The 12,383-nt window shown below is 34.4% G+C and overlaps 1 protein-coding gene across 16 annotated transcripts in view; it reads left to right on the top strand.

Annotated features, from left to right (window-relative positions):
• The window catches only part of MYCBP2 (MYC binding protein 2), a 205,067-nt gene that overhangs the window by 53,562 nt on the left and 139,122 nt on the right, over window positions 1–12,383 (top strand). For all 16 annotated transcript variants that reach the window (XM_054825908.1, XM_054825926.1, XM_054825935.1 and 13 more), the window contains exons 12-17: window positions 1,304–1,508; window positions 4,176–4,340; window positions 5,060–5,218; window positions 5,979–6,183; window positions 6,892–7,037; window positions 9,095–9,196. In XM_054825908.1, the coding sequence (XP_054681883.1) occupies window positions 1,304–1,508; window positions 4,176–4,340; window positions 5,060–5,218; window positions 5,979–6,183; window positions 6,892–7,037; window positions 9,095–9,196 (982 nt within the window). The remainder of the gene's footprint in view (window positions 1–1,303; window positions 1,509–4,175; window positions 4,341–5,059; window positions 5,219–5,978; window positions 6,184–6,891; window positions 7,038–9,094; window positions 9,197–12,383) is intronic.

Raw genomic sequence — 12,383 nt, forward strand, 5'->3', positions numbered from 1 at the left:
ATAAACAGTCTGACCATATTCATTTATTTAAATCCCAGCCTGGTTTTTCTGATCCTTCAGAGAATTATTGACTTCCCCTATGCAAAGTTTTCAATTGATTTCTTTAACCGTATTCTTAAAGATTTGATATGTTGGTTCTGCTCAGTGGAGGCTGGTTTTCAGAGGCATTTGCTTATTCATTGAAATTTAGAAATAATTTTATTTACTGTCACTATGATTTTTTTACATTATTTACTGTGTTTCTATTTCAGTTTGGGAAACTAATGTTATTTTACTTATATAGTCATAGTTCTTTTTTCCTGTGTTCAGAATTGTGTTGCTTTATTGGACGGAAGGCCTTACTTTGTTTTATCAAAACAGTGAGATTGGTGAAAATGTTCATAAATAAACTTAACTATTTCTTCCTAATAAAATTTAATAGTATGAAACAGAATTTTATCAAGCAGAACTCTTCAGACATTAGAGGAGACAGATTAATTTCATCTTCAGACTAACAAATGTCTCTTCAGTATAAAATTGACAAATTTCCTAGTTTTGATCTCTAAAGTTGTATGTTTATATATTTTATATGAAGTATATAATATATATTTATAAGTAATAATATATTTTATATAATTATATATAAGTATATAATATTATTAAAGGTGTATATACTTCATAAGACAATGAAAGATGGCTTTAAGTGCCCATGTAGGGGGCACCCATTTCATAGTACTGTTGAGTAGCATGGTTCTAGAGGAAACTTTTTAGTCCAAATCAGTAGTTTTGTGTTTGTTCATATGAAAAATTTTATTCTGTGTTACTGTTTCAGTAGTCAGTGGCCACTGTGCATTTACTTTAAAAAAAAAAAAAAAGTTTTAAAAATATTTTGAACCATATTAAAATTCGTAGTAATTTGGTATTCTTAATTATTTTATTGTTATGCCACCATAATGTTTTTACACAGCCCAGACATTTCTCTTAAGTGTTTTAAATGCTTAGCTTACTCTGAGTAGTTTCTTCTGAATGGTTCTTTCTTGTGTCTTCAACTCATCAAGCCACGCAATTATATACGAAAACTAACTCTGTGGCAGAGTAGAAAGCATATTTCAAAACAAACAAACAAGCTGAATCTAATCAGAATGTGTCCCCTATTAAGTCAAAATTCATGGGTTTTGGATAGAGATATTGGAATGGTATAAGCAATGTCAGGAAAAGTTCTGTATGGTTTGAAATACAGGATTTAAAACCAATGCAACTTTAAAAATGATGCAAGTTTGAAGTGTTGTAGCATAACTGAAAATTATAAACTGTTTTCTTTTAGATTTATTATACTGGCAAATATCAGAGCCTTGGAATCAAACAAGGTGGTCCTTCAGCAGGAAAATGGGTTGAACTCCCAATCACAAAATCTCCAAAGATTATTCAGTTCTCTGTTGGACATGATGGCTCACACGCCTTACTTGTCGCTGAGGATGGAAGTATATTCTTCACAGGTTCTGCTAGTAAAGGAGAAGATGGCGAATCAAGTACGTATTATGCTTGCTTGATCAACGACTGGTAAAAACTATTAACCACCTTTTAATTTGAAAAGAAGAGTTTTTGTGTTTTTCAAGAACATGTAAACATGCCTTTGAGTTTGGATTTTACACTAGCCGCAGGTCCTGACAACCAGTGCCACTGTCTCTCTCAGCTCAAGATGTTCATCTCAGTTTTAGCCCTGTTTGGATTGTGTGGTGGGAACACTATTTTACAGTTGCCCTGAGTGAAGGCAGTTGTGATTTTGTTCAAGTGGCCATGCTCTCTGCCTGGGGCTTTGTCTGAAAAAGTGAAGAGCCAAACTTTTGCCTTTTCACTGTTCTTTTAGAGAACTTTGGGAATGCGTGTTTTGCCAGCAAATGCCTCTCCATAATGAAGAGGTGCATTGATTAGATATTGTAGAAGCACAGTTGTCTGTGCTTGATCAAGCAACTCTTCAGACATTAGAGAAGACAGATAAATTTGATCTTCAGACTAACAAATGCCTCTTCAGTATAAAATTAACAAATTTCCTAGTTTGGATCTCTAAAGTTGTGTGTTTAGGTTGAAATATGCTTTATAAGACAAGGAGGGATGGCTTTAAGTGCCCTAAAGCTGTGATCTGCTGTGATGTTAAGTACTTCACTTTAGGAAACTGTTGTGTTACATTGTGTTAGATTAATGAAAAGAAAAAGAGGGGGAAAAAAAAAAAGGTAAAGAATCTGTTTTGATAAATACCTAACTCCTGAGGATCTTAAAGCTGTTATTTTTGAACTGTCAGCTTTATGATGTGTACATTTTAATAGGGTATTGTAATGTATATTTCATAGATAGGTTTCAATACTATATGAAAATGCTAACTAGAATTCAAATTAATCTCTCAATAATGTTCTGGTTTAGTAGTGTAGTTTGTTACCACTAAAATGAATACATTTTTCACTAAGCAAGTTTGTGCAAAAGTTCAGTCTGCTAGCCATAGAATTTAAACACAGATTAAAAGACAAATTTTTGTGCCTCAGTGCAATTAGAAATATGATAAGTACCACTCAAATGTTGGTATAAATTCAAGTCTATAGGTAGTAGATGGTTAGAATTTAAAAAATGATTCAAAGTACAATTTCAAAATACACTTAAAATCTTGATAAACAGCAGTGGTAGAGTCCAGCTTTGTCTCAATCAGCTGTGTAGGATTTTTACCTTTCTTGAAAGTTAAAAAAAACTCACGTGGGCTGCATATGTGAGGTACGGCATAGCTCATACAGAAACAAAACATATTTAACTTATTGTTACTGTGAAAGATTAACTACACTGGCAATATTCCCCAAGGCTGTGTGGGTTTTCCCGTGTAAAATAACTAAAATACAGGCAAGAATATATTTTAAGGTTTGATAATGCATATGGAGTGAATTCTTGAATGTGTTCAGGGGAGGGGAAGTTAATGGTAGTACTCCTGTGTAAAAGTCTGGATAACAAAGTTGGCACGTGCTATCGTAACTTTGTAGACTCGTCTTAAATGCAAATCTACTGAAAACTGCGTGGGACAAAATCATACTACTTTCTGCAGCAAATGTAGAGTAAATTTAAGAGATTTAAACAAAACAATTTCAGGAAATATATTGAAAAGCACAAATGTCAAGATTTCTTTGCGCAACTATTGGGAAGTTATCCAAAATACAATTAAACTGATTATTTTTATTGTACATTTAATTAATCTACAATTTCAGATGAAACAGAAGTTTAGCACTTTGAAGTAAATTGCTGTCACTGCTTTAATTTAAACAAGCAAAATTTAGGTGAGAAGATTTAGTGCTTACTAGATCTTCTTATGGAAGAATCTGCTCAAGGACCTGATCAAGGTCTTTCTGAGTTCTTTTAAAAGTTCAACTCCTCTGACTCATCTTGTTCTCTTTGTTACTCTCTAATTTGGCTCAGAATGGATGTGCACAAGTTTTAATTCCACCCCCCACCACCTGATTTCTTTTAAACCTGGTCAAGGAGACTGGGTTTCTGTCAGCCCAGTGTGTGTGCGTTCTTTGTAGAAAGTTGGTAATTGTCAGCAAATGGAAGTAGCTGGCAGTTCTCTGACTCGGGCGAAAATTCACAGGCAGTAATGGTACCTGTTAGTTGTTTTATCCAGTCTCTAGCTATGTGGTTACTGTTTCGTAACAGGCCAGATTGCAAACAGTTTGGGGCTGGGGGTTTTTTTAGTACTTTTTTTTCCCCTTTTTCCTCTTGTGGGAATCTGCTGTGACTCAAAGGTTTTCTAAACATGGGTTTAATACATAGAGAATTTAATATTTTTCTTTTTAAAAAAATTGAACTTGTGAACTTATTGTGCACATTTTGTCATATATATTCTTCTGGAATGGCAATGAGGACTTTTTTTATGATGTGCTGCTTTGTAAAGTTCATAAAGTTAGTTCAGTGTATATACATGTAAAAGAAAAACTTGAAGAATCGTTACTGAAAGATACCTATCTAATCATGACTTTGTTTGCCATTGAATTTTTTGAGAGAAACCAGTGTAATCCAATAAAAATTAAATCAGGAGATCATACAGATGGATTTTTTTTTTCCAGTAGCAGTCTGAAAACTAACCCCTAATTATAAAACAAATGTTATTGTGCCTTTGAAGTTTTTTTGACAGAATGACTTGCAATTTGTTTATTTATTTAAAGCTAAAAGCAGACGGCAGTCAAAACCATATAAGCCTAAAAAAATTATTAAAATGGAAGGAAAGATTGTCATATCTACAGCGTGCAATAATGGAAGCAGTTCTGTAATTTCAAAAGATGGAGAACTCTACATGTTTGGAAAAGATGCCATTTACTCTGACAGTACAAGTAAGTTAATATTTGTCTTTTAAGTGATTTCTCAACTACAGTAATTGAAATTAGTCTGGAAGTTTTTAGCCTGTGGCAATGATGTTTGTGTGTTTCTTACTCTCCTAATATATTTCTGAATTTCTTCTGATTCAGCTGAATGTGACAGAAGGATATAAAGAGAAGACAGTTGTCTTAAGTTCTGTAAAAATGTATAGCAGCGCTGCTGACAAATACTTGAATGAATGCTTCTACTATGGCGGGGGGGGGGGGGGGATAAAATCGTTTGTTATATTAATCTGACACTGGAAGGACCACACAGGGAAAAGTCACAAAAATGAGCCATGTTTTGTTATGAACAAAGGCTGCAGGAAACGAGGCCTTATACATTTGTCTGCTCACAAGACAGCCTGTTTTGAATTTGCAGGTGATTCAGTACATTTCTATTTAATTAAAATATTAAAGAAACAAACTCCAGTGGTGTAATGACCCTTTTAGAATTGTTTTTTGGAACACATGATTTGCAGCAGAGTTTGGTTTGGTTTTGGCTTTCTTTTCTTTGCAGAACAAATGGCCTAGGCCTAATTCTCCTTTCACTTGTTCTAGCGCTTGTTTTCTATATCTTCTCTTTTTCTCCCTTGCCATTAATTTAAAAATTTTCAGTTTCCACAAGCAATATTGTTAAATCACTGAAGTTTCCTTCTCAGGAATTTACCACTCAACTATTTTATGTCTTACAGGTTTAGTAACAGATTTGAAAGGCCATTTTGTGACTCAAGTAGCCATGGGCAAAGCTCACACCTGTGTGTTAATGAAGAATGGAGAAGTTTGGACATTTGGCGTAAATAATAAAGGACAGTGTGGACGAGACACAGGCTCCATGAGCCAGGGAGGAAAAGGTGAGGGACCTAGATTTTTCCTTTTGTGTTGTGTGCTGGAAAACATCACAAGTGCAAACATAGCTAAGCATTTTATTATAAAATATATAATATTAAAAATACTAAAGCTTAAGTATATGCAATGTGCTTAAAAAAACAGGTATGGATGCTTTCCCTTCATCTGTCAGGTATTTGGTGTTCTGCACATACTAATAAACATAGTTATGTTAAAAAAACAAATAATAATAATGTCAATTAGTTTTCTTTTGTCAGTGAAAAATCTTTTCTTTAAAACAAATGAATAAAAACAAACCTCATCACTCCTTGTCTTAGTTTGTGCCTTTGTCCTAGTAAGAAAAAATTTTCTACTTTTCCTTCTTTTCATTCAGTCTTGAGGCTGTTTTTTGCCTAAACAGGGCATGAATGCAAGTCTACATATTTTTCCACATAACTGACCGTTTCTGTTACTCCTAAATATAGGTATGAAAAATCATACCTATTCACCTTTGCTGGATTGGAATATTTTATACGTGACAAGTAAATACTGTGTTACTTGTATACTGAATATAAATGTTTCGTTTCCCTTTTAGTTGTGAAACCCAGATATATACCCCAGCCCATGCTCAGAGAGGTTTCAAAAGTGTCATTGTGCTGGCTGAGCATGCAAATCAGGCATGCCTAGCCATTCCTCTTAAAATCTGATCTGCAAGTGTTCTTCAGAGCTTCCTCAGTAGCCACTGCTGGCCTCAGAAAACAACTCTTTCTTTCAATATCTTAATAGGTTTTGGAGTTGAGAACATGGCAACAGCAATGGATGAAGATTTAGAAGAGGAACTGGATGAAAAAGATGAGAAGTCCATGATGTGTCCTCCAGGCATGCATAAATGGAAGCTGGAGCAGTGTATGGTGTGCACTGTATGTGGAGATTGCACAGGCTATGGAGCTAGCTGTGTTAGTAGTGGGCGTCCTGACAGAGTACCTGGAGGGTAAGCAAACGTATGGAAATATACTTGCTATAGTGTGTTGAATGGCTAGAGCACATGTTGAATGTAAACTGAGTTGATGTGTTCTTAAACTTCAATTTAAGGTAACATATCTAAAAAGAATCTGTGCTTTTAAAATCGGAAGTAGATTAAAATTTTTGTATGTAGCTTGTGATGGTTGCAAGTGATTTAGTTTTAAATGCATTTTTTTACATTTCTGTAGTGTATAGTTCTTTACTAGAAGCTGTTGAAGATGAACACTAATATAATCTGCCTTTTGGCAGAGCTGCTGGCTTTGGGATAACCTTTTTTTGGTCCTATGATGGAAGTTCTTTATCTTGCTGTTCCAGTTACTTTTATCTGTTACTTCGGGGTTGAGCTGCATAAAGGACCACTGCTTTACATATTGCCATTACTATTTCCACAGCATTGCATGTGCTCATTGTTTCCTGGTTCATGTTTTCATGTGGTGTATGTTTAATTAAATGAAGAAAAGTTAATGCTGAGAAGTCAGATACATATCATCAGTGTGTGCTCCCTGACATCGTGCAACAGCGGCTAGGATTTAAACTCTAGCTATGCTTTCTGTTTATCTCAGGAAAAAGTACATGTCCACATATAGAACAAATTAATAATGCATGTTTTAATTACCAAGGCATCAGTAATGCACAAAAATAAAAGATAGTGATAAATCAACTCTGTTTGCTGCAGAATCTGTGGCTGTGGCTCAGGTGAGTCAGGCTGTGCTGTATGTGGCTGCTGCAAGGCGTGTGCTAGAGAACTGGATGGCCAGGAAGCAAGGCAAAGAGGAATCCTTGATGCTGTAAAAGAGATGATACCTTTAGATCTCTTGCTGGGTAAGTGATATGAAAATAGCAAGATGGCTTTTAGTTTTCTTTCTTACTGCACTTTTTTTTCCCCTCAGTATATCGGTTTACATTCTTTAATAAACTCAATCACACTGCTGACTTTTGAAACTTGAATTGGAATAACAGGTTAGTTTAGAAATAGGTTTGTTCTTTTGAGTTAATATTTTGGTTAGTATTTTGATTCTTCTGTATATCATAAGTAATGCAGTTCTTTCTTGCCAATCAAATTACTGAACTTTTAGACTTACAGGGCAGTTTTAGTGTAATATTGTTGAAATGGATAAAATGTTGCTTATCAGGCAGATTTATTTGTTGGTGATACACCAAAATGGGATCATTCCGGTAAGTGAAATTAATTTTAAACTTATCTTTACTATAGACGTGTTCTATTTTGACATGTGCGGTTATGATATAAATGCTGATGCTACAAAGTTGTTCTTGTCCTTTTATCATAGCCTGAACATTTTTCTATTGGGGTTTTTTGCAGTCACATAAAAGATTGGGAATATTGTTTCTTGGAAACATTTTCCTTTTTTCTCTTAGAAACTTTCAGAGAGAAAGAGCTGTCAGGAATGTGGAAATTACGTTAAAAAAAACCCTAAAACACCTCCCACCCATCCACCCACCCCCCCCCAAAAAAAGCCCACCTTAGGGGAAAAATACCAACTGGTATGGTTTTTGGAAAGTTCGGGATCTTGCCTTGTAAGATCTGTTATCACAGCATCTTTAATGTTGTATTCTCTGTACAGTTATAGGTTTTTGGAGAGCAGATGTTCCTTCCTTAACTTATTTTATATTTAGATTTACATGAGCCCTTGATCCTGCATGGATGTATGGATATAGTATCTGGTATAGAAAAGGACCATAAAATAATCAGATGCATGGCTTAAAATATTTATACGTCTCACCAATTTATGAGGGACGGGGAGGAGGGAACAGTAATAATAGAAAAGTATACGCTATATTGCGAGTGCGGGATTTTTTTTCCCAAAGCAAGAGTTAAATAGAAACTAGAAGTGGTTCTCTTGATAAAGGTAACATTAATTACCCCAAATAGTGTTACTGTGCAGTCCTGATACTTCCATACAGATATTTCTAAAGGTAATTTTCTTGTATATGGCTATCCCAGAAGTAGGTTTATACTGATGGTGAATGTGGCAATAGCAGCTCTGCTTCACAGCTCTGTTCTCATGCACGACTAGAGAGGAGTTACGGGTTTTGTGCAAACCTCCACTTTGCTAACTCCTCTCCTAGCAAGATAGATGACAGCTATTGGTTCTTGTTGGGCTTGGCATAGTTTGAGGTGAGGGCGTTGAACTGGTTGACCACATTTGTCTGGAGAGAAGTGACAGTGCTTTCAGGTAGAGTTCTTGTTTGATATTGGGGGCAAGGTATATTGTTTTAGGTTGTTGCAATTGGATGAAAAAGCATTGGAAAGAAGATAGTGCTTATAGTAGTTTTATAGGTGTGTTCATTCAAGTCGTATTTTCTGTTTAAAAAAGTGCTTATCAGTTTGTTTCAAATTCTTATTAGATAGTTTGGTAAGTAAGTCAGACTTACATATAGATGTATGCGTGTATTGAAGTAATTGCATGCTTCTTACTAAGCACTGAGCATATAGTGCTAACGCATTCTTAAAAATATCTAATTTATTTAAAATGTTTTTAAAATATAAGCAATTTTATGCTTGTTTTAATAATAATCTTTTCTGAAACTTTTTGAGGAAAAATTGAGATAACAATGACAATGTGTAGTTAAATATAAATAGATATATGCCTGATAGAAATAAAGTACTAAATACTATTCAGTGATGTTGGAATTGTGGCAGATTCTTGAAAAGCAGGAAATTCAGAGATAAGGCCTAAAACTCTTCTCCAAATTTATTCAACTTCCTTCTTTATTTCTAAATATTGTCAGAGCCGCGTGTGAAGAGTAGGTAGTAACTAGGCTTCAGTTTTCATTCACTTAACCTCTTCTAGGGTTTATTACCATCGCAACAATTTTTAAAGATAGTTTTACATATTTTATTTTCTTAATCTATGTAGCTGTCCCTGTTCCTGGTGTTAATATTGAAGAACACCTTCAGTTACGGCAAGAAGAAAAGCGGCAACGTGTAAATAGGAGACACAGATTGGAAGAAGGAAGAGGTAAGTGACTTTCTTACTGATGAGAGGCCTTGAATAGTTTAAGCAAACTTCTTAGCCTGTTTTCTTAGAACGGAAATTAATTCATTTTGCTCCGGTGAGCCGATACAGGAACCTAAGTAGCTAGCTTATGTCATCTAGCATGCTTTCGGAAAATTGTGAAAAAACTGTATGTTTAACAAAGTCTACTCATAAGAATCAGAATTTTAGTGGTGAAGAGTAGCATTTTATATCACTCTCATATAGTTAATTTTTTGCTGTTTCCTAGTTGAATAATAGTTTTTTTAAATGTAGATACTGAAACATTTTTTGTGAATTTATATGCTTTTTTATATTGAGTTGAAATGACTGCAAGCCTGTTGAGTGCTGGTTACCTATAATATGAATTATTTAATTATTCTTATAAATTATTGAATTTCTGTTGTATAATAGCAGAATTTCTTTTATAAAATGAACTTTTCTTTATTTGAATACCGTGAAAAAAAATCACACACTGAATTAAAAAAACAAAACACTGCATCATTTTGAAATTTTCTTGCCTTGTGTATTATCTACTTTGGGAATTATTGTTGATTTTCCACACAAACTGTATGTTCTTTAACAGGTTTTCAGTATTACTCTTGTTTTAAAATACCTCAGTGTCATCATCTGGTAAATTAAGTTGAGAGATTTAGACTGATAGAAATCATATTTTAGTGAAGCATGGTGATGTGGTTAGTAAGATTATTGTGTGTTGAGAAGAGGAACAACTTTACTGGTATTTTATGCTCTTCAAGCTCCTGCTGTGTTAGTAAATGCCATTTTGGTTCTCCTTTTAGGAATTAGTTACTGTTTTTACTCAGATACAAAATGTGCATTGTGATCAAACTTAGTTCTTAGACTCCATGCCAGTGAACCTTGTGGGGCAAATTGTGGCTTTATTTCACATGCATGTAAGAAATTACTGGCCTTACCACAAATAAGGAGCAACATAGAAGAGAAAGCTTATAGTTTCCTGTGCATGTGCAAAAGGATGGAATATTTATTTTTCTTTGAATCTTTGTGGTTAATTTTAGCTGTCAGGTGGAGAGGGGAAGGGGAAGAAGCCTTTTTTTCTTTGTCTAGGTCATGTTGGAGCTACATTGCAAACTGCTGGCAAATATTAGGTACAGCTAACAATCGTTTTTTCTTAAATCCTCGCTGAATGTCCAGATATTATTGAAAGATGCTGCTGTTCAGCCCAGAAAGGTAATGATGACAGAGCTGGGAAGTAAATTTCAGTTAAAAAAAATATAATAGTCTCAGGTGATCAATATCAGGAATGTGTTGTTATTGTTGGTTTGATAGGTATGTAGGGACTGTAGCTAAAAATATATTGCTGGTCGGCTTGTGACACACATCAATGTTCTTTTGATACAGAATATAATGTGGAAATTCCATGCCTATGTGGCTACTGGAGGTAGTGGGTATGTCTAGCTGGAAGGGTTGGAGATTAGTCTTCTGTTTCAGTTCAGAATGACTTATGTGATAAAGTGGGCAACACTTTCACAAATAGAGATCTCAATTTACATAATCAGGTATGAAAATTTGATTTGATAATCAATCTTGATTTACATAATCAGATGAAAAAATGGGAGTTTTGTTACGTCTCCACCCAAATGCTGCAGTTTGCCATGAGCTGGTGGAAAGAATAGCACCGTTCTTGAGAATTCTTATACTGCTGTTTTCATGACAGAGACTAAGAACAATATTCTGGGAAGAAGTAGTTGTCACTAATAGCTACAACATCAATGACCTAGTTAAATGTTACTATATTTTCAATCAAGAACAAAGTAGCCTGCTGCTGTTCTAAGGGACCTCTATATATATGCTGTTCAGCAGCACCACGCTGAGTGGTAAGTAACTTCAGAAATTTTAGGTGCTTATGCTGAAGATTTCTCTGTCTTTTATCTTGAAATGGTAGTCACAGCAGATTAGATTATACTTGCTATGGTAGAATTGTAACCAGTAAATAATTTTTATGTTTAGAATCAATTATTTGTGTTGCTTCACTCAAGAAAGAAATTTTATTTTAGTGACAAATTAGATACTTAAAATTAACAGGGGAAAAAATGTTTCAGTTTGGGATAATAAATCTATTATTTAAAAAAACTTAAGATTTCTTAATATTGGTTATATTTCTTTTTGCTCTTTTCAGTGCAACAAGTACATATAGCGTGTTCAGGTGACCAGTTCTGCTTCTTTTCTGTGACAGTGGTAGAGCTACTTCACTCAGCTGCTTCTTTCTGCTTCTAGCTTAATGGCTGTGACAAGAGCAGTGAAGAGGGCTCAAAATCAATTAGACATTTCTGAGTCTGGTGTATGACCTTTTGAGAAATAAAGCCAGCTGTATTCATCACAGTTTCTATGCTAAATCATAATATCACATCACAATTATTGATGGGATGTTTCTCAGCTTTTCACTGTCTCTATTTTTCTGGTGAAAAGTGAAGGAACTGATGTACCATATGAAGAAAAGTGTGGGTTTTTTCAAGCTGGTTTAGGGCTTGATGGGAGTAGTGGGAGGTGAGTGTAGAAGTAGTTGCACTTTATTGTTTTCTGTGGTAATGAGGAAGTTTTCTGTTAGAATGTTCAGAACAGGGTTAGATTATTTTTCCTTTCCTATGAAACAACAATTACTTTAGTCTTGTGGGCATTAATTTATGCCTTAATGGATTAGAGAAATCCCTGGGCCACATCGTGCAATTAATGTAATGAACCGAGTGAGCTGATCTTGAAAGCTGTTCCTGTGACTTTCTCAGATTGACATTTGAAGTAAAAGAATTTAGGAGTAGTCAAAGATTTCAATTTATCACTTAAAGATTATTTTTTTTTTTTCCCCAGAAGGCTGTGAGAATGTGAAAATAGCTTTTAAAATAAACTACATTTAACTAATAAGCTAAAAAATACTGAAATAACTCTTAATATGGTGATAATAAATGGTCTCATGCTTCACTGGTATTTCAGTACTTCTTTCTCAGCCTATGATGTAAAAAACTTTAGATATTCATTACTGAGACACAGATTTGGTGTGTAATTAACCAAGGTTTAGCTTTTGATGCCCTTACAGAAAGGGAAAATTATTTTCCTTCAGTGTTACTCAGAACAACAAAAACCACTGCAGGAAATTGATTAATTTTAGTCACAACTGCTGTGTACTGAGACAATATTA

This window comes from Grus americana, chromosome 1, assembly GCF_028858705.1.
Source record: "Grus americana isolate bGruAme1 chromosome 1, bGruAme1.mat, whole genome shotgun sequence".
In the NCBI taxonomy this organism is placed as follows: domain Eukaryota; kingdom Metazoa; phylum Chordata; class Aves; order Gruiformes; family Gruidae; genus Grus; species Grus americana.